Source organism: Pseudorca crassidens, chromosome 8 (genome assembly GCF_039906515.1).
Source record: "Pseudorca crassidens isolate mPseCra1 chromosome 8, mPseCra1.hap1, whole genome shotgun sequence".
In the NCBI taxonomy this organism is placed as follows: domain Eukaryota; kingdom Metazoa; phylum Chordata; class Mammalia; order Artiodactyla; family Delphinidae; genus Pseudorca; species Pseudorca crassidens.
Genome location: NC_090303.1, coordinates 101,924,528 through 101,946,185, shown reverse-complemented (window position 1 = coordinate 101,946,185; position 21,658 = coordinate 101,924,528). Strand labels below are relative to the sequence as shown.

Sequence of the window (21,658 nt, the reverse complement as noted above, 5' to 3'; positions counted from 1 at the left end):
AAAGTTTTATGATAGGCTCATTAGATACTCTTTACTTCACATCTGACTTGTGTTAAGTGATCTTTTTTGCAAAAATATTTGAGAGGATCATCATTTTTTCTGAGGGCTTCTCTTCTTTAGTATTAAAATCATTCTCTTGTGACATTCCATTTATTATCGTTGTTGGCTTTTCTCTTCAGTTAGAACCTCTCCCAAGTCTTGTAAATGCCTTCTCTTCTGATGCAAGCTGTTCTCCACGCAACTTCATCATCTTCAGAAATCCTAGATCTTTGCAAGATTTGTAATTTTACCTTGCACTTGATTTGCATGGAATTATTGGTAGATTCCAACAGTCCCTGAGAGACTAGTCAATGACTCAATGACAAATTGGTGACAGATGTTAAGCAGGGAGAAATGTTTGGGGGGAAACTACATTTGTTAAGGTTCAGTCCATTTAGTCGTTATTGCTACTCCTTTTGCTTCTTTTTGAGATGTTAGACAATCCAGATTCTAATATCTAAGATACAAGCTGCAGTTATGCATTAGGATCTTAAATTCTCAAGTTTTTGATAGAACTGGGGCATATCTTAATTTAATAAAGGAGTTTTTTGAGAACTCTCTACAATTTATTGGTCGAATTTTAAAGCTGTCCTTCACTGGCTTTAACAGTGAAACTTGAAAAGAGTTGTATAGAATCAAATCAGGCACAGTATAAATTTGCTTCTTAATTTCAAAGCTAAGTACTCAAGCTGGGGAAAGTGAGCCAGTGGGTGGTATGTGCAGAGGATGATGGGTATTTGTTCCACTGAAATGCCTCCTGGCCTGTACGTTTCTTTTTCTTCTTGGTGTGCATTTTAGGAATGAAGGTGCCTCTGATTACATTTCTGTACCTTGCCTCCCTGTGCTGAAAATTCACAGAACTAAGTTTTAGCAAGGTCATGGCATATTTGCTCAGTAGCATATAATTTAAAATTTTTTGGTCTCCTGCAGCAGAATAATTTAAGTAATCCTCCAACACCCCCTGCCTCTCTTCCTCCTACACCACCTCCTATGGCTTGTCCGAAGATGGCAAATGGTTTTGCAACAACTGAAGAACTTGCTGGAAAAGCTGGAGTATTAGTGAGCCATGAAGGTAGGATGCCAAGCTTCCAAGTCTTGTACCTTTGAGGAGTTTGCTGGCTGTGCGTGGTGAAGTGGCAGTCGGATTGTAAAGTTTACCCGTTACCAGTTTTGACTGATTTATGGTTTTGTGTTTTTGCTCTTCCAGTTACCAAAAGCCTAGGACCTAAACCATTTCACCTGCCGTTCAGACCACACGATGACTTGTTGGCCAGAGCGATTGCTCAAGGCCCAAAGACAGTGGACGTTCCTGCTTCACTCCCAACACCGCCTCATAATAACCAGGAGGAATTAAGGTAGAAGTTCCTTTTTCTCAAGTATTTCTTTAGTTATTTCATTTATTTAAAAACGTCTTATGTGTTTGTATATAGCATAATGTCTGTAGGAAAAGCATGTAAAAACACTTAAAAGGTGAAATTTGGTGAATAATTTTCTTCAGAATTTAAAGTTTATAAAACATTCTTACTATTAAAAAGAATTCATTTGTGCACTTTAGAAATCTCATATGATATAGGAGGTTCAACAAGTAATAATAATCGAATAGACATTAAGGCATTGGGACTCTCCATGCAAAATATTTCAAAGATCATTGCCCTTTATAAGCTGTTAATGTGATTTACTGGGTTTATTGATGTTTGCAGATGTCAGGATAAAAGAGCAGCAGTCACAGAGCAGAGCATGCTTTTGTGGAAGAGAATTTAAGGGCTGTCCTGTCCACAGTTTGTAACTCCTTTGTGTCAGTTCTTTAGCCCCAGGATTCTGATGAGGGAAAATCAGCTTCTCCTAGTAGATAGTCACAACCCAGCCAGTTAGATCCAGGGGAGGTTCTTATATATATAGCTCATCAAATTATTCTCTCTTCTTGGAAAATCTGCTAACCACCCTCTCTTTGATAAGATGCCATTGGACTAAGACCCTTTACTGTATAAATGAGAAGACTGCGGACCACGGGGAAGTGACTTGTCCAAAGTTAGAACCCAGCTCTTTGTTTCTCCTGGACCTTACCGCTAGATTCATGCCGGAGCTGTCACTCGGGGGCAGCTGCGGGAGGTGGCCTCCCGGGTGTGCGTGTCGGGGCCGCCCGCTCCGGGGTCTCACAGGGACCCCTTGGAAGCCTCTCTCGGGTCTCCTGTTAATGCTGCTTCTCACAGCCTTCCTTCAGCCTGACGGCGTCTCCTCTGGGGTGGGGGGGTGTGAGACCCCAGGTTCTCGAGCTGCCGTGCAACGTTTAGCTCAAGACCACACTCGCCCTACAGCCCCATTTGCCTTTGTAACCTTTAGCTTCTTGGACTAGACCAGTCTCTTCCTTTTTTCACTTCACTTTGTCAGTTAATAAAAATGAAGGCCTATGAAGCCATAATGGCCAGTTTTTTTCCGTCTTGCCGCTGTAAGTAAACAGCAGCCACAGGAGAGTCTGTGCACGCGTGCCTGGGTGTGTGGTGGACTGCTCTTTCCTTTTTCAGCCACAGGAGTGTTCCCTAGTCTCAGTGATCTGGAGCTTTGCAAAGGTGTGAGTATCCATTCTTTCTATGCTGTGTTATAATCTGAACGTCTTCCTCCTTTGGCAGGTCTTTAAACTTGGATGCTAAAGCTTTAGTCAGAAGGAAACATACCATTTAAATTACTTTATAGTTAAACATATTTCTTATTTTTTTTCCCAAGAGATTTCCTGTTTGGCCCTGAACTGAATCTTTGGCTTCTCAGGTTATTGTCACTGTCCAAAGGTCACACACGTAGACAGGGCTGGGCTGGTGCGGGAAGCCCCCAGCGGCGGCCTTGCGCCTGCTGATGTGTATTTATTCTGCTCCCAGGACACAGGACCATGGGGGTGACCGGGACACGCCTGACAGTGTTGTGCCCTCGTCCTCTCCTGAGAGTGTGGTCGGCATGGAAGTGAGCAGATACCCAGACCTGTCCCTGGTCAAAGAGGAGCCTCCGGAGCCCGTGCCATCCCCCATCATTCCGATCCTCCCGAGCGGCACCGGGAAAGGTAGGGGGCGCAGTGCAGTGGGGGGGCTGGCTGATAGGAATGTTTAGAAAAGCTGTTAACACTCAACTCATCCTTCCTTTTTTAAGGGCTGGAATCTAGAAGGAATGACATCAAAACTGAGCCGGGCACTTTGTTTTTCACGTCACCTTTTGGTGCATCCCCAAATGGTCCCCGATCGGGTCTCATATCTGTGGCAATCACTCTGCATCCTACAGCTGCTGAGGTAAAGATGGACTGGCTGTTGGACGTTCTAGAATATTACCCGTTCCTAAAGGAGTGTCAGGTGGCTCACAGTGACACGTACAGCTGGGTCATCGCGGATAAAGGTTAGGGCTATTAGGGCTTGACTTAGCAGTCCCTTCAGACGTCTGCGCTGCTGTGAGTACTGGAAATTGGCCTCAGTCAAGACAGAAAGGGCAAATTGAAGTCAGATCTCATTGTTTTACTAAAGAATGTATAATGGTAAGAACTCTTCAGAGAGTTGATAACTATTTACACGTAGAAAATTAAGCAGTGAAGAGCTTTGTCAACAGAGAAAGTTTTCCAGAAGCACTATGTTCAGGAAGCAGCTGCTCATATCAAACACTAGTACACGGCTGAGGGTTTTTTCAAACTCTTAATTCTTGATGATGTTTCGTTGGCAACCAGACTCATAGCCTGTTGACAGGGCGTTTTGGTCATCAGCAGAACATAGCAGTGGTGTGTTCTCGTGGACTGTGTCAGACTTCTGCCCAGAGCTGGGGGGGGTCCACTTAAAGGAAGCTTCTGACCAGCTGTAAAAACCATGACAAGGTTTAACTCATTCCTTGAATTAAAATGTCTAAGATAGTTTAACGTTCTCTCAAATATTGAACATTAATTGGAATCCCTGTATGAGGATTTCTGTATGTGGAAGCTTTGTTTGGCTATGGGCCCATCAAAACCCTTCTTACCCCCCGAGGATCTTAAGTCTAAATAAAAATGGTTGGATTTGCTTGAGGCGTGTGCACCGTGCGGATAGCACTTATCCTGACATGAGTTGTTCTTCAGTGGTTCTCTGTGGCCTCTGGGCGGGTAATGCAGCATTTGCCGTTTTGTTTTAGAACATTAGCAGTGTTGTGGCTGCGTTCTCCGACCTCCTCCACGTTCGGATCCCTAACAGCTACGAGGTTAGTAATGCTCCAGATGTTCCATCCGTGGGTTTGGTCAGTAGCCACAGAGTAAACCCAGGTTTGGAGTATCGACAGCGTTTATTTCTTCGTGGGCCTCCACCAGGATCTGCAAACCCTCCCAGACTAGCCAGCTCTTACCACCTGAAGCAGCCTACTGTGCCCTTCCCTCCAGCAAGCAATGGTGAGCTGGTTTACAGTTTGTTGACCCCAGATTCGTTCTTGATTCAAAAGTTATGCCGCTTCTCTTTAAGATCTCGCTTTGATTTTAGGGGAGTAACAGGTCACGTGTTGGCACGCAGTCCTTGGTGACTTAGCCACCCCCCCACCCGGGTGCTGTCTTCTGAGGCGTGACTGGACCTTTAGTGCCTGGGGCCTACGTCACACCCTCTTGTCAGCGCTCTGCTTACCCTTGAGCCGCGTTTGCTCTCCTGCGGCCTGAGCCTCCCCTCCCACTTAGCGCTGTGTCACACTGTGCAGACGAGGCCGCCATCTCTGCCCGTGTTCCTGGTCCCTTTCCTTCTGCGGCATCTCCGGGGCCCCTCTCTTCTGTAGGTGCGCTCACACCTTCCCCGTCACTGAAAGGTGGGCCCGTTCCTCGCACCTGTGTGGCATCCCTTCCCTCCCCATCTTCCCGTCTGGCCTCCCCCTCACCCCGCTCTCCCCGCCTCTTCGCTCCCCAGTTTCTTGGCCGTCTTGTTTCCGTCCTCACCTGCTCTTAGAGCCCAGCCTCTCCCCACGTCTCGCCCTTGAGCCACGCTGACAGTTGCTCATGTTGGGTTTGAACACTCAGCCTCTGGCTGCTCCGTCACCCTTGCTTTCTCCCTGCTTCTCCCTTCTGCCTTCATGGCCACGCGAGCGATGTGCTCTGAGATCGCCACACGCTTTCCAGTCTGCGTCCTTGCTCGCATTTTTATTTTGGCCCCGGAACTTCTTCATCCCTCTTCAACTTTCCAAATCACGCTCATTGAAGACTCTCGTTCACATACCTCTTCATCTTTCATAAGAGATTTCGTACCCTCTTCACCCTGGAGCAAAAGTATTCTCTCTCCCCCTACTCACTCTGCACTGAGACTGGAGACGACCCTCCATGCGTCCCGGTTTCCCTCTGCACTTCTCACAGCCCAATGTGTTGTCCCAGCCGTGTGAAGATAGCTTCCTTTCTTTGTACCCCAGTGTCATGCACGTCATAGATGCCCCGTAACCACTGCTTAGAAAATAAGATTTTTATCAATTACTAAAGACTAACGTGTGGTAAATTAAATGAGCCGTATTGCAGTCAGTCGGTGCATACAGCTTTGCACCCCGGACCCCTGTTGTTAGTGGTCGGCTTTGTCGCTAATGAACGCCTTTTGTCTCTAGGCCTTTCTGGGTGCGCGGGCACTAGTCACGGTGTCACAGAAAGTGCGGCTCTCAGGCCACAGTGGTGCTGCCACTGTCATGTCGTCGTTCTGGGCCACGGCGTGAGGAAGCCGGCCAGAGACCCGGCCTTTGTGAGCAAGGTACTCGCACGTCCCTCCCCTGACCCCCGGGTCCCCACCCGCCCCCACCGTGCCTGGGCAGCGCCTGCTCCCGCATCAGGAGGAGTCGCTTCTGGGGCTCCACAGACGCCTCCCCCAGCGGTCGCCATCGGCATATGTTTCATGTGCTTGAGCTTAAAACCAAGTAGCTACAGCAGCCTGTTCGGGGGTCCGATGAGAGCCGCGTTATTTTTAAACGGTGAAATATGGAAAGTAAAGTTTATTTCTGCAAATGTAGTTTCTCTGTGGCTGAATTATTATATGCTAAATACTGGCTCGTAGTTACCTTTTTACTGCTTTTAGGATTGCTGCTTTCACTTTGAACAGAACAGACCCAGCCCCGTGCAGATCTTGTTCTTATTAGATCCCGACTTGTCGAGCTCCCCACACCTTTCTCTTTGCTTTTCAGGGCTCCCGAGACAGCTCCAGCAGAGCGGAGAAGGACATTGTCTTCTGTAGTAACAACTGCTTTATTCTCTATTCATCAGCTGCACAAGCAAAAACCTCAGAAAGCAAGGTAAGATGGGGACAGTTTCAGTCAGCAGTCTGCGTTGAGTGGCGCCTGTGTTTTGGGGGTGTGTCCGCTTCCCCCACCCAGAACTCCCCCCGGGGAGTCCGAGCAGATGCTCCCCGGGTTGGGAAGAAGTGCTTGGTCCAGGCCGTTACTGCAAACTAAGTAACTTGACCTTATTCAGCAAGAGTGGTCCGATTTGAACTATGTCTTAACAGGTCAGAAGTGAATAAAACACTACTATTAAAATCTGTAATTTTACTTATTTAATTACAAATACCTTAATTTAATCACAACTATAAAGTATTGCTTTAGTGATCTTGTCCCAATGGGAAAACCTGTTCACAACCACAATTCAGGTCTGTTCATGTATTTTGGGGCGAAAGTATCTGTCTTGTACCAGGTTGGAAAAGGTCTGTTTGTTTTTTGTGTGATTTAAGTGTATCTTTGGGTGTGTAGCTGATGTGGACGATACGTTTTTAACCGTTTGCGCTGAAGGAAGTTTTTCCCATGCTGTGATAGTCTCTCCTCCCTCCACATCATTGCTCTTGCGTCTTTCTCAGAAGAATGTTCTGGAGATTCTCATTTTTTTAAAAAGGCAGTAGCGCCCAGTGTAATAAAATTCAAGCTACTTGCCAAATAAATTTATACTTTGAAATATATCAGCCTAGATGAGAGAAGGAATTTTTTTTCCCACCACATAATCTCGTGAGTCCGTGTGCAGTGTCTGCCTGCTTCTGGATTTCCTGTGAGGTGCGTCTTTTTTCAGAGCTGTGTAGGGTGGGGTGCATGAGAAGGTGGGTTCGCTGTTGATTTGCTTATGATGACACTTTGTATCTTAAAAGAAACTAATGGAACTTCTGTCTCAGCTCAGCCCTTTCAGCAGTTGGATGGGAACCGGGCAACCTCTGAGAAAAGTTAAATATGATTTGTTTGTTGACAGGGGACTTCTTCCCCATCTTTCACACTTATGCCAATTAGTTAAGCCTAAGATTAACAAACAGGAATTTCAGTGGGTGGGACGAGCTCATAGAAAATTATGATCCGGAGTTCTAATTTGGTTTAACAAGAAGCTGTTCCGTCTTGTAAATTAAATTAGCTCCATGACATGAAAAGTTTCAAGAGCAGAATACCCTCCAGAGTTAGGGCTTTGCAGAGAACACACTCTCTCTCTGTCGAGACGCGAGCACCACGGGCACGCAGCACTGACCTCCGCCGTGCGCCAGTCCTCTTACTTACAGACCCAGAGCCAAACACCCTGCTGATGGAACCCTGCTGCTTGGCTTCTTGTTGTAGCAAGAATTGCCTTGGAGGCTTTGGAATTAACTCTTTCTCGTGTTTCTTTTTTTTGTGCAGGAATCCGTTCCTTCATTGCCACACTCGCCTATAAAAGAGACGCCTTCCAGAGCATTTCATCAGTACAGTAACAACATCTCCACTTTAGATGTGCACTGTCTGCCGCAGCTCCAGGAAAAAGCTTCGCCCCCAGCGTCACCGCCCATCACTTTCCCTCCTGCTTTTGAAGCAGCCAAAGTGGAGGCAAAGCCAGATGAGCTGAAGGTGACGGTCAAGCTAAAGCCTCGGCTAAGAGCTGTCCACGGTGGGTTTGAAGACTGTCGGCCGATCACTAAAAAGTGGAGGGGGATGAAATGGAAGAAGTGGAGCGTCCACATCGTGATCCCCAAGGGGACCTTCAGACCCCCCTGTGAAGATGAAATTGACGAATTCCTGAAGAACCTGGGCACTTCCCTGAAACCTGATCCCGTGCCCAAAGACTATCGGAAGTGTTGCTTCTGTCACGAAGAAGGCGATGGGTTGACAGACGGACCGGCGAGGCTGCTCAACCTTGACTTGGACCTGTGGGTCCATTTGAATTGTGCCCTGTGGTCCACGGAGGTGTACGAGACCCAGGCTGGTGCCTTAATAAACGTGGAGCTAGCCCTGAGGAGAGGCCTGCAGATGAAATGTGTCTTCTGCCATAAGATGGGGGCCACCAGCGGGTGTCACAGATTTCGATGCACCAACATTTATCACTTTACTTGCGCCATTAAAGCACAATGCATGTTTTTTAAAGATAAAACTATGCTTTGTCCCATGCACAAACCAAAGGGCATTCACGAGCAGGAATTAAGTTACTTTGCCGTCTTCAGGAGGGTCTACGTGCAGCGTGATGAGGTACGACAGATCGCCAGCATCGTGCAGCGGGGAGAGCGAGACCACACCTTCCGTGTGGGCAGCCTCATCTTCCACACGATCGGCCAGCTGCTTCCACAGCAGATGCAAGCGTTCCACTCTCCCAAAGCACTCTTCCCCGTGGGCTACGAAGCCAGCCGGCTGTACTGGAGCACGCGCTACGCCAACCGCCGCTGTCGCTACCTGTGCTCCATCGAGGAGAAGGACGGGCGCCCCCTGTTCGTCATCAGAATCGTGGAGCAAGGCCACGAAGATCTCGTCTTAAGTGACACCTCACCCAAAGGTGAGGCCCCGTCTGTAGGCTCCACCAAGCCCGTCACTCCAGGGTTAGGCTAATGAATGTTTTATGTCAGTATTTCCATGGTTTTCCTCACGTCTCTTTCATATTTTATCACAGCAGGTGTGGATTCTTCATTTACAAATGCAAGTCTTAACTTCTTTGTATTGTCAAACCTTGCTGTCTTTTTCTAAACACTTGCTAGAATTACTCTAAATCAGAATATATATTATTCCAACAGAGTTTATAAAATAAATAGGAGAATGATTTGCAGATAAAGGTTGCCTGTCACTTACATTGGGGACCCTCTTGTTAATGTCACCTAGAAGGTGGGAACCGTATTTAAAGCCATATTGTCTTATCTCAGGAGCATCAGATATTAAACAGATTTAGAGCCAGAAATGAGACTTAATTTCGGCCTCTAGGGTTAAGCCTAGATTGTCATTTTTAGTGCTGCAGAACTGCTTTTTTTTCAAGTTTAGCAGTTTTTTTTTTTTAAAGTATGAAAATGCTCTAAAGATAATTCCAATGAAAATACCAATTTCATATTTTACCTCTGAGAGAAAAGGACATATCTACAGATACTACTTAATTGGATTAATCATTTGAAAATCTAATATGCTGCTTGGCCAGCATGAAAGTGAGTTAACTACTTGTATGAATTTCAGTTATATTTAACTTTCTTTTCCACTTCTCCTGTTTAATTTCCTTAATGTAACATATTCTTTTCCCCCAAACTTCATAAAGTCTTTAAAACTACTGCCGTCCAATAAGCAGGTAATATACCAGGCTTGTTAGATCACTGCCCACGGGCTTTAACTTGGATCTGGTGAGTCTCCGTGAGCGGTTGGTCGTTTCGTTCTTGTTTTTATACTGTATCCTGTTTTCCTCTCTGTTTAGCTAAGAGCAAGTTTCTCATTTAAAAAAAATATCTTTTTGTCCATACATAGGTGTTTGGGAAAAGATTTTGGAGCCTGTGGCATGTGTGAGAAAAGAGTCGGAAATGCTGCAGCTCTTCCCAGCCTACTTAAAAGGGGAGGATCTCTTCGGCTTGACCGTCTCTGCGGTGGCGCGGATCGCGGAATCAGTGAGTGCCGGGGCCGAGGCCGGAGAGCCACCCCCTGTCACACGACGCACCTTACTTAACACGGGGCTGTCGCTCTCACAACACTTCAAGGTAGTGGTTTTGTCGGGGGTGAACTGCTGTCGCTCTGAAAGAAAACGAGGCATCGGTGAGTCGTAGGCGTCTCCGTGCTCACTTGGTGAGGCAGCTTACCACCCAGTGTTAATGGCCACTTTCCTGCCCGGGGCCCAGGGCTGGTCACCAGAGCGCAGTTGGATTTCACGAGCCCTTACTGTCTGATGCCTGCTTGTTACAAGCACGTGTGCCAGTGAGTCTACACACAGCGCTTTTGGAAAACTGCATGATTATAAGGTATTGTTCTCAAGAAAAAAGTCACTGGTGGGTTTTCTTCAGAGAAGCAGTGGACACCCCGAAAGCCACTGAGTACTGTACCCAGTTGCTTTCTTTGGTGGAGCCCTGCCTAAACGACATGCATCTGTCATGTCTCCAGAGGACAGTGTCCACAAGAAGCGTATTCTAGAAAAGACCTTCAGCACGAATGGTTTTAGGAGTTAACCTGAAGTTACAGCTGTGCTCCCAGGCCCCCGAGGGTGGTAAGCGCATCGCACACAATCAGGATCTGAGCACAGGCTGCTGCTGTCAACGTGGCTTGAAAGAGCCCCTTGTTACCAACATTTTGAAAATGTTGACAAGTTATTTTCATGGAATTCAAGTTGGGCCATCCTTTGGCCGGCTCAAGATTGCCTGTGCTCTTGATCAGGTGAGTTAATTTTTCGTTTATTTTGCTTCTTTCCAGCTCCCTGGGGTTGAGGCGTGTGAAAACTACACCTTCCGATACGGCCGGAACCCTCTCATGGAGCTGCCCCTGGCCGTCAACCCCACAGGTTGTGCCCGTTCTGAACCTAAAATGAGTGCCCACGTCAAGAGGTTTGTGTTAAGGTATTTTGTTTTGACTTCACATAGTACAGCCCGGGGGTTCCAGGCCTCTCAGGGGTTTTCTGTGCCTGGTCTGTCTGCTGCTTACAAACCCGCTGCCTCTGGCTGTGTCTGTGCGGCCGCGCCAGCTAGGCGGCTTTCCCTGTGTGTGCTGTCAGTGAGAACGTGAACCAGCCGGGCCCCTCAGAGGTGTCTCCGCTCTCCCTTTGTGTCCCCGTCGGCACGCCGTCGCCCCACAGGCCTCACACCCTGAACAGCACCAGTGCCTCCAAGTCGTTCCAGAGCACAGTCACCGGGGAGCTGAGCGCACCTTACAGCAAGCAGTTCGTCCACTCCAAGTCGTCGCAGTACCGCAAGATGAAAACCGAGTGGAAGTCCAACGTGTACCTGGCCCGGTCTCGGATTCAGGTGAGTGGGGCTTGGCTTTTGGGAGGAGGGGAGGTGGGCTCGGAGGGTGCTGGCATCCGGCACGTGAGACAGGAGTCCACGGGCCGCAGGGAGAGAAACCCCGCCAGCCCGGGGCGCCGGCCGCTCCGTCCGTGGTCTTGGAGGGCGGATGCTTTACTCCCCCGCGTGGAAGGGCGGCTTCTGGACGTCCTCTCTGTACCGCTTGATGAGGGCTCACGGGGCGCGGGGAGCGCTGCATCTTCCACACGTGGGACCCGCGGTGCGCTCACCAGGGCTCTTTCAAGGCACTTCTGAAAAATACAAACGAAAATAGTTTCAAAAGGTGCCCAGTTTCAGAAGCTTCTCTTCATGAAATCATCGTGTAGTTTCTGATGGATAGATGGTGGAACACCTTACAGGTAAAGCCATCTCTAGGCTAAGCACACTTCCTGAAGAAACAAATGTCTATGTGGCATCTCCCCTTGGAGGCCCAGGATGGAGTTACGAGCTCTCACACTGCCAGCGTCCTCCGTCTCAAAGGCTGGTCACCCTCCAGGCTCTTCATATCGCTGAGCAGTGTCACCATCTCCTAACTGAGTGCGCTGGCCTCACTGCCCCAGACCCCAAAGCATCATCAGTTTCTGCTGCCTTTTTTCCTCCCGGAAGAGTTTCCCCAAATCCACTCCCCGCTCTGCTGCCTGTTCTAACCGCCCATCTCACCTGCAGGCACTGCTGCAGGCCTGCCTGTCCCCTCCCGTGCAGTCCCCTCAGAAGCCAGGGCGGTCCCTTCACATAGAAACCTGACTTACACGTTGTCTGTATTCATTGACGTTCTTCTTTCTGTAGAAACTTTTAGGATCTACTCTTGATTCTTGATATTTCGAATTTTTACCAAAATGGGCCTGGGTTAGGGTCATTTTTATTTATTGCTTTCCCCACTGGTGAGCCCTTTCAGCCTGAAGCAGTGTGGCCATCAGTCTGAGAAATGTTTTTGTGTTAATTCTTTTGCAGATTCCTACCTCTGTTTCTCTCTGTACACAAATATTAGATCCCTGAGACCCGGGATCTCACAGGGTGGACCCCAGACCGTCAGCACCGGCATCAGCTGGGGGTTTGCGGGTTTGGGGTCCCCAGCCTTACTGAACCTGGCCCCTGAGGTGGGGCCCGCAGCGGTTCTGGTGCCGCCGGGGAAGGCTTCTGTCTCGGGTCTGCCCTCCTGCTGTGGCCTTGTTTCTGGTTCCTTGTCCTCGTCTTGAGCTGCTTCTGCCTTATCTGCTGTCTGCTCTTGATCTTTTTATCTGATACCTTTGCTTTCATATTACGAATGCAGGATCTTCCTGGTCTTTTTGTTGTTGCCTCAGAAATGGAGCCTCAAAAGATTCCACTCGAGGCAGTGGTGTCTTCCTCCTCCGCTCAGTTCCTTCCCCGTTTAAAATGTTCCCAAACAGCTCGTTCACTCTGACCATCCCTGGTCTTCAGTCTTGGTTTTGCTCCCTTACGTCACGTTAAGGGTTTCTTAACTACCTGCGTTCAGTCTGTCATCTTTAACCCGAAGCGTTTTTGAGAGTTTTTGATGTTTGGTCACCTTTTTTCTTCCTCCATCCTGTCCACCTCCCTTCCATCCACCTCCCGGGTAATCATGTTAACGACCCAGTAAGTGTCCTGTGTCTCTTCCCTGCTCTTCTCTTAACACTACCTACACATCTGTGTGCGTATGGAAGAGTGGGATTGTCTTATCTACGCTTTTCTGCGTCTTCCTTTTCTCACTAATCTTTACACCCCTCTGGAACAACTGAGGTAGCCGCCATTCTTCCTCTTGAGTGTCTCTGTGATACTCCGTGATGTTGATGGACTGTAATTAATGAAACCATCCCACTGCTGATGAGCCTGTATTTTGTTTACAGTCCTTTCCCACAACAGTGTTGCCATCAATATCTTGTACGAATATCCCCATGTATTGGTAACTTCACTTCAGTGGTGTGTAGGCCCCAAAGTGAGATTTCTGTGTTAGAAGTACATGTACTTTCATTTTAGCAGACATTGCCTGTTTTCTAAAAAGGCTGTAATTGCCCACTTCTTCCTGCAGTGTATGAGCCTGTTTTTCTTGTTTTCCCGTTGGTAGTGTTACCACCATTCTGTATTTTTGCAGCCTGTTCCGCGTAGACCGACAGTGTCACCTCGGTTGCAACTCTTCGTGTTTGCCACTTGGGTCTGCTCTTCTGTGAACTACCTTTGTCCGTTGTGCAGTTGATAAGAACTTGTGCTATTAGGCAAAGGATGTTTTGTAGGGGAAGATACCTACCAGAAAGTATGGTGTGTTTGTTCCTATAAGAGTTTTAATTTTTATATAGTCAAACGTATAATTTTCTGTAGCTTCTGTTCTTGGTTAAGACTGTAGGTTGCATATGTACTTTCTTAGATTTTTTTTCTTTCAGGAATTTTATTCTTTATGTTTAAGACAAATTTATTTTTTTTCCATTGAATAACCAGTTGTGGAAGCACCATTTAGTATTGGGTTGGCCAAAAAGTCCGTTGGGTTTTTCTGTAAGAGTTGTGGAAAAACCCAAATGCACTTGTTGGCCAACCTAATAATGTATGTAACCCGTCCATCTTAAACTGAGTTTTAGTGCCACCAAACTACCGTACGTTAAGTTTTCACGTGTGCCTGGGTCTATTTGGATTCTCTGTTCATTTCCACTGATCTTCTTGTCTCTTATACCAAACTGTATTCATCTCCATACAGATTCTTTCTGTGTGTTCTAGTTTGTTCAGCTCTGAGTCTCATCTGGAATTGAAGAGATAAATTGCATAAGTGGTTTTTTTCAGAAGTTAATTCAATTCATATACCAAAATTTCTAACAACAGCACACCCTGTACTGTGTGCTCCCAGGTGGTGCTTGGTGAGGACCAAGTCTGGTGGGGATCTGGTCAGTTTTAGCTTGAGAATGCAGAAACTCAAATTATAATAATCCCTTATAGTTAGCCCTGTTTCTGTTCTGTAAGCGTATTGTTATGTCAGGTCCTTTTAGAAATGGTGGGATTAAAAAAACAGCAGAAGCCATTAGCCTGTTGAGTTGGTGGGATCTGGGAGTGATACTGCACACAAGATAGGAGAGCCAGTTAGGAGCAGTGCCCAGCCAGTCAGCAGCACCACTCTGTAAAAATGCCCTAAGAGTTTAGTGTCGAAAAGATACAAAGACAAGTAGGTGAGAAGATTGTCCAGTGTTCAGGGTTCAGGTGAGAGTGTGGTCAGTGAGAAGGTCAGGTGAGTTCAGGTGGGGTCTTCAGTGTGGCTTGGCTTTGTGCGAGAGAGGCTGCAGGCCAGTTGCCCCTGGAAGCCAAGTGGTTCTGAGGTGTGTACACGTGCGTTTCCTCAGGGGCTGGGCCTGTACGCCGCTCGGGACATCGAGAAGCACACCATGGTCATCGAGTACATCGGGACCATCATCCGGAACGAAGTCGCCAACAGAAAGGAGAAGCTTTACGAGTCCCAGGTGAGCGCGCACCCCTCCTGTGCCGTCCGACAGCTGCGGCGCAGGCCCGGATCGGACCGTCACGCTGGTGGGAGTGCAGTGTCGAACAGAGCCACGTCTGGATTTTTGTATTTTCTTCCTGTTTTTTTCCGTCGGTCTTACTGTCAGCGAGGATGTGGCTGGATTGATGCGCCTGGCTTCACAGGCCACCTGCCAACATGTTGGTTCCGTTCACAGCTTGTAGACGTCACCTGACGGGCTGGCGTGTTGTCCCCGCAAGTGTGACCGGGGTGCGTGTCGGCAAAAGTCCGGCTTCGCCCCCTCACATGGACGGGAACGCAGAGGGGGTTCTGACCTCTTTCTCTTTCAGAACCGAGGCGTGTACATGTTCCGCATGGACAACGACCACGTGATCGATGCCACGCTCACGGGAGGGCCTGCAAGGTGAGGGGGGTCTGAGCGGGAGGCGCGATGGGGCGGGGTCTGAGCGGGAGGTGCGATGGGTCAGTGCGCTCACTGGGGCCTTTCAGTCATGGAGAGAAGTTTTATTTAAAATTGTATGTGTGGGACTTGCCCGGCGGTCCAGTGGTTAAGACTCTCCGCTGTCACTGCCAGGGCCCCAGGTTCAGACCCTGGTCGGGGAACTAAGATCCCACAAGCCGTGCAGCCAACAACAACAACAAAATGTGTATATTCTATTAATGGACAGATAGAAATGTAATTAGAAAAAGTTTTCCCTGTGAGCTGAAAGGTTTCTTTTTAAAAGCTTCTTGCAAAGTCTTATAGTAAGTCGTTTCTGAAACGGCGGCTTGCAGGTACATCAACCACTCGTGCGCGCCGAACTGTGTGGCCGAGGTGGTGACTTTCGAGCGAGGGCACAAGATCATCATCAGCTCCAGCCGGAGGATCCAGAAGGGAGAAGAGGTAAGCGCAGGGCCGCACCGTGCGGCCCCTCCCCGCGGGCGGCACTCGACTCCTCTGTGCACGTGATCCGCTCAGCGGTTTGCAGTCCTTCGCTGCTAGCAAGGCCCTCCTCCTGGAAGGTCAGCCTCGGCCACCCCGCACGTCACGGTCCGACAGTCTTTGCCCTGCAGATTCCGCGTCCCCACGTCGCTCGTGCGAACGGGCTCCCCTCGACCCCCGTGCTGTCCGTTTGGCTCGGTGACCCTCTCTTTAAAATGATGCCCGTCGTCGAGCTCATGGCCGAGAATATCACGGGATTGGTGCCTCGAGGTCCCCGGGGTCATCGTGGCTCACGTGAGGTCACCCTGAGGCTGTAGGCGGCAAATCTGGGGGTCCCCGCGGCGGCTCTCACACTCAGGGCCAGTACAGGCTTACAGGCTTTCCTACCAACAGCTTCTTAGACAGTTTGGCGGTCTCGTTAGGTGTTCTTTCCCTTGCCCCACGCATCACTTTGGCCCAGCACGTCGCCTGTTAGGATTGTTATTAGTCTTGATCGCCTTGTTTACGTTTCCTGACTCTGTCACAATTGTGACGAGCACGCGTTTCGCCGTACGCTCCGTGCCTGGAATCGGGGTGTCCTGGGAAGCGGCTGCCACGCGGTGTGGGTTCCGTGGGGAACCTCCCCTGTTCAGGGAGGGAGGCGCCTGAGGCTCTTTTCTGGGTTTGAGCCCCCAGCCCTACGTGAACAGAGCTGTGAGATTATACTTGTATTTTTTGGTCCTCTTTTTGGAATGTGCTTTTTTTAAATCAAGAATTGACCCGAGGCCTATTTTGCACATCTCACCAACTTGAGTGAATTAGAGAAAGGATGTGAGGACCCCAGGGTGGTGTCACGGCGTGGGGATAGATGGAGGCTCGGCAGTCCCACGCCCTGCTCGCGCCCCTCCGGGTGGGCCGCGTAAGCCCTCCAGCCTGTACTTCGCCTTACGCGCGAGGAGAAACAATTCCTCATGGAGTTCCTGTAAGAACTCAGTAAATACCGGTGTGTTCCCTTCTGGTGTAGAAGGGAAGTCTTTGCAAATAGTGTCCTAGGGTGTTTGATTCAGAGGGACCTTGGCCATGTCAGGTTTCTCAGGGGTCGGGGTCCCGGGGTGAGGCTTACACCGTGGGAATCACGCAGACCCCCGTCCACCCTGACGGCAGGGTTGATCTGAGATATTAACGATAATGCAGTTGCGCCTAAATAGAGCAACGTCTTTTAAATATTCTTGTACGTGAGGAAAGATGGAGGAGAAGGATGTTCTCAGGCAAGAGCGATTCATCTCTGCCCATCTCGTTGCCCGTCCGGCAAGAAAGGGGCGGGGGATGGGCGGCTTGTCCCACCCAGGGCAGCGGGCCCGGCACCGCGGCGCGCAGTGTTGGAGACACACCGGCTGCCCTCGCCGTCTCCGGCTTGGCCCCAGAATAGTGCCTCCCGCTTGCCTTGGGCCCCGCGGGATCCCCCGGAAGAGCACAGCCAGCGAGTTCCGCGACTTCCTCTTGAGGTTCCCCCACCTCCCCACCTGAGTCCCACGGCCCCTCGACGCGTCAGGGCTTCCTTTAATTCCGTCCGTCTGTGGGCTGGCTGTGCGCAGCAGGCAGAGGGAGGCCTTTCTCACACTGTGTCTTTGCTGTGGGCAGCTTTGCTATGACTATAAGTTTGACTTTGAGGACGACCAGCACAAGATCCCCTGTCACTGTGGCGCCGTGAACTGCCGAAAGTGGATGAACTGATGCGTTCCCCGCTGTCTCAGAGGGCGGCTCGTCCCTAGGAAGGAGCGATTCAACACAGCATTTGAATTTCGCAGATGGAAAGAGGTTTTTGTTTTCTGTTTCGTGGCTTTGTGGAAACTAGCTTCTGGGAGTCCTGATTTCCTCCGTGCTTTAGGTTAGAGGAGCACCGGAGAAAGCCGGCCGAAGCAACTTTCCCGAAGTTGCTGAGGTTAAAGAATTACAGAATGGTCCAGCACTTTTTTTTTCTTTTTCTTTTCTTTCTTTTTTCTTTTTGAGGGTGGGTTTTGTTTCGTTATGCTTCTTTAGTCTCACTAAGGAGAAACTTTTACTGGGGCAAGAGCCGATGGCCGCCCTGCCCCGCCCCAGGGCAGAGGGCCTTCCTGTGAATGTAAGACTGAAATCACCAGCGAAAGGGAGACGTCCAAAGTGCTGGCCACCGCCTTATCTGAAAAAGGGGCAGGCCCTCTAATTTAAAAGTTTTTAAATAAAGTAGACACCACTGAACAAGGAATGTACTGAATGACTTCCTTAGGGATAGAGCTAAGGGATAATAACTTGCACTAAAATACATTTAAATACTTGATTCCATGAGTCAGTTTATTGTAGTTTTTGATTTCTGTAAAATAAGAGAAACTTTTTGTATTTATTATTGAATAAGTGAATGAAGCTATTTTTAAATAAAAGTTAGAAGAAAGCCAAGCTGCTGCTGTTACCTGCAAAACTAACAAACCCTGTTACTTTGTACAAATGTGTAAATATTTTGAGAAAAAATACAGTATAAAAATAGTTATTGACCAAATGCTACCAGGCTCTGCAGCAGCTCGGGTGCTTATAAAATGTTCATAGGGATGTTACAATATAATTTTGTTATTAAATATGCCATTATAATTATGTAATAACCAAAATTTCAACCTAGAGTGTTTGGGGTTTTTTGGAAACTACGGTCTGTTAGTACTTAATTGTTTTATACACCTTACTTCTCATAGAACAGAGTGTATGCTATGACTACAACTTTTATAGCCGTTTTGGTAATTTAAACTGATTTTTTCATATTATATTGTTGCATCCCTACTTCTTCAGTCAGGTTTTTTTGTGCTTACAATTTGTGATAACTGTGAATAACTGCTTAAAAATACCCCCAATGGAGGCTGAACTTTTCTTCAGCAGAAGTAGTTTTGATTAGAACTTTGTTTCAAGCCACAAAGAATCATGTAAACATACTAGGATCATGTAGCAGGAACTCTAATCTAACTCTCTAGTCTTCTATTTAACACAAAAATTTGAAAAAGGAAAAAAAAAAAAAGGAGAGATGTGACCATGCTTGCAGCTGCAGGACCCCGGCAGTAGGGTTTTGGAAGATGTAATTTTCAACTGTGTTTGTATGAACAGTTTGTTTACATTTCTTTAATAAAAAAACACACTGTTTTGTGTTTGCTTGTAGAAACTTAATCAGCATTTTGAACCAGGTTAGCTTTTTATTTTGTACTTAAAATTCTGGTACTGACACTTCACAGGCTAAGTATAAAATGAAGTTTTTGTGTGCACAACTCCAGTGGACTGTAAGCTGTTGGTATATTCAGTGACGCAGTTCTGAACTTGTAATGTATATGGCATGGTGTATTTTTATCTTACAGAATAAATCAATTGTATATATTTTTCTCTTGATAAATAGCTGTATGAAATTTGTTTCTTGAATATTTTTCTTCTCTTGTACAATATTCTGACATCCTACCAGTATTTGTCCTACCGGGTTTTCGTTTTGTTTTCTGTTCTGTATAATAGTATCTAATGTTGGCAAACATTGAATTTTTTGAAGTATACAGAGTGTTATGGGTTTTGGAATTTGTGGACACAGATTTAGAAGATCGCCATTTACAAATAAAATATTTTACATCTACAAAATGCTGCCTGAGTCTCTCTGTTGGCGCTCTGACCACAGCTTGGAAGCTGACGAGCACCTGAACTTCACCGGCAGCCTGGCCCAACCTTTCAGAGTGACTGGTGTGTGGACGTGATCAACTTGGTTCTCTCCCTTTTCAGATGAAGAGTTTAGATGTAAGTTCTAAGGGGGCTGCTAAGAATTGAAACTGCTCAGAATCCCACACAGTTTCCTGCAACAGCTTGTGCTTCGTGAAGAGCCTAAAACAGCTTCAGCACTGCGTGACTTTACAGAAGGTCTCCAAGCCCCATCATCTGACCACTGCTTTTAAATGCCCGTCTGAAACGCCTCCCGTCTGTGAAGTTGTCCATCTGGACGCGGCTGGACACGGTCACGTCTGTGCCGGGCCGTAAAGCTCTTGCTCGGGGCGGCCTTTCCTTGGACCTCACGCTCGATTTCTCACCGTCCGACACACGAGGAAGGAAGCTTCAAGGCATCGCCGCGCCAAGGCTCAAAGAGGCAAGCGGGTGCTTCCGGCCGTCAGCTCTGCTGACCTGGATGGATCCGGCCTCCCAGGGAGAGGGGCGCGGGCCTGGGGCCGAGGAGAAGCGGAGCTCGCGAGTCTGCAGGAGGAAGCGGCATCGCGCAAAGCGTCTGTCGCACCAAAGCCCGGTGACAGGCGGCTGTCTCCGTAGGGCCAGCCGGTGCCTCAGACCCCAGGCGCCCCTTGCAGTGGGCCCTGCGGTGACACTGGGGCAGGAGCGGCCCCGCGGCCCCAGCTGTCAGCTGCCGCCGTTCCCTTGTTCTTTGACCACACACTCAACTCACCTACTCGGCGCCTGGAAGGACCAGAACGTGACACGGGTCCCTGCGTCACTGAGCTTGTAACCCGATGGGGACACAGACAAAGACAGGTGGTTCTTGAGCTGGCGATGGAGGAGGGAGGTGGGTGGGGGCCAGGAGAGGCCGCCCTGAGCAGCGAGGACTCAGGGCTGGCGGGACCCGTCCTGTTCCTGCCACAGTGGCTGGACCGGCACACGCCTCACCCGTGGTTCCTCAGGGTTCTCGAAACTTAAGTGATCTTCTGGACTGAGCCCACGGTCTCCTTGGTAGGAAGGGGGAAGAGCCCCTTCTCACTGTCGTCGTGTCCCCCACTCCCGGTTCTCTGGGATCCCTGTCCCCCTGGCGTGTGCACCCGGGCTGCCGGAGGCGGCGGGGGTCTCGCTGGGCTGCATCTCTCTCTACCAGGAGGGTGTGGCATTTGCCGCGCCGATGCAGCCGAGGCCTCCGGGGTCAGGTTCATGGCTCTTCGCTGTGGCCCAGACCCCCCCGCCCCGGGCAGGCTCCTGACTGGGCTTCTGACGTTCTCTCACTGCAGGTCAGGGTTCGCGTATTTGAAGACTTCCTCATGGCCCCAGAAGTTCTTTTAACCCGGTTCTTATCGCAGCCACTGAGGTGGGAAGTGTCTCCCCTGTGTTTCTTTGGCTACCGTCACCTGCTTTGCTCCATGAAAGTCCCAGCAGGCGCGGCACCCGCTGGCCCTCTGCTCCCCCACCCCCATCCCACCGCCGCTGGCCGCGCGGCGCTCCCAGGCCTCTGTCATCAGCCGGCTTGCCCTCTGCAGCCCCATCGAAACCTCCCCCTCCTCCACGCGGTGACAACTTCCCAAGCATCTGCCTCCTTCGCTCCAAAGCCAGGGACGGTCGGCAGCCCTGTCGCTATTACAGCAGCTTTTCCTGTGACCAGAAAAGCTACACTTCCAAGACTCGGTGTTTAGCTGCTTCTTCCCCAGAGCTGGTCCACCAAGATTTCCTAACCCTGGAGGTGGCGCACCATGATAGGCACCAACCATCTAGCTGTCCTCTGGGGCCTCACCTGCAGGACAAAGCGACCTGCCACCTCCTGCCCCGGACACGTGTGTTCAGGCCCCTGTGCGGTCTGCCTAGACCGCTCCCCCAGAAAGCCCTCCCTGCCCCCGTGAGCGCCACATACGCGCAGAGCTTTAGTCTTTACTTGACAGTCTCACCAGCTGAGATCAGTCTTTGAGGGCAGGGACTGGCACTTTCAGCCCGAAGGAGGAGAAAGAAGAGCAGGTGTGTGGGTTCCTCACCTCTCCCTCCCCACCCCCGGCTTCCACTGGGGCCCAGCTGACCCCCTCCTCCCCCCGGCACAGGCGCAGCGTGCTCGCTGACCCCCTGCCCCCAGCAGCCCCTCCATCCCAGAGAGGGGCTTCCAGCTCCTGGAACCCAGCTGACAGAGGAACAGAGATGGTCAGTTTCTGAAACAAAGTGATACATTATTCTTGACGGTGTAGATTAATACCTGTGTAAAAATATTTGACGTTTTGTAATTAAAATACCCTTATTTTTATTAAAAAATGTTTGTGTTGGGATAACGGAATCACTAGATGTCAGACCTAGAGATCGTGTAGCTCAGTGGTTTTCAATATTTTTAAGCAACAGAACGTTTACAAAATTATTTAGACC

The 21,658-nt window shown here is 49.1% G+C and overlaps 1 protein-coding gene across 19 annotated transcripts in view; it reads left to right on the top strand.

Moving 5' to 3' along the window:
• The window catches only part of KMT2C (lysine methyltransferase 2C), a 294,358-nt gene extending 275,163 nt beyond the window's left edge, over nt 1–19,195 (top strand). For 13 of the 19 annotated variants that reach the window (XM_067747507.1, XM_067747506.1, XM_067747518.1 and 10 more), the window contains 15 exons: nt 970–1,111; nt 1,247–1,394; nt 2,910–3,088; nt 3,175–3,311; nt 4,171–4,420; nt 5,599–5,738; nt 6,166–6,273; nt 7,624–8,743; nt 9,688–9,824; nt 10,618–10,760; nt 10,997–11,165; nt 14,522–14,638; nt 14,988–15,061; nt 15,433–15,541; nt 17,201–19,195. In XM_067747507.1, the coding sequence (XP_067603608.1) occupies nt 970–1,111; nt 1,247–1,394; nt 2,910–3,088; nt 3,175–3,311; nt 4,171–4,420; nt 5,599–5,738; nt 6,166–6,273; nt 7,624–8,743; nt 9,688–9,824; nt 10,618–10,760; nt 10,997–11,165; nt 14,522–14,638; nt 14,988–15,061; nt 15,433–15,541; nt 17,201–17,293 (3,066 nt within the window). In that variant the 3' untranslated portion in view covers nt 17,294–19,195. Of the gene's footprint in view, nt 1–969; nt 1,112–1,246; nt 1,395–2,561; nt 2,609–2,909; nt 3,089–3,174; nt 3,312–4,170; nt 4,421–5,598; nt 5,739–6,165; nt 6,274–7,623; nt 8,744–9,687; nt 9,825–10,617; nt 10,761–10,996; nt 11,166–14,521; nt 14,639–14,987; nt 15,062–15,432; nt 15,542–17,200 lie in introns of those variants that run through there. The other 6 variants (XM_067747520.1, XM_067747516.1, XM_067747511.1 and 3 more) reach the window with 5 other exon arrangements.
• Nucleotides 19,196–21,658: the final 2,463 nt, after the last annotated feature.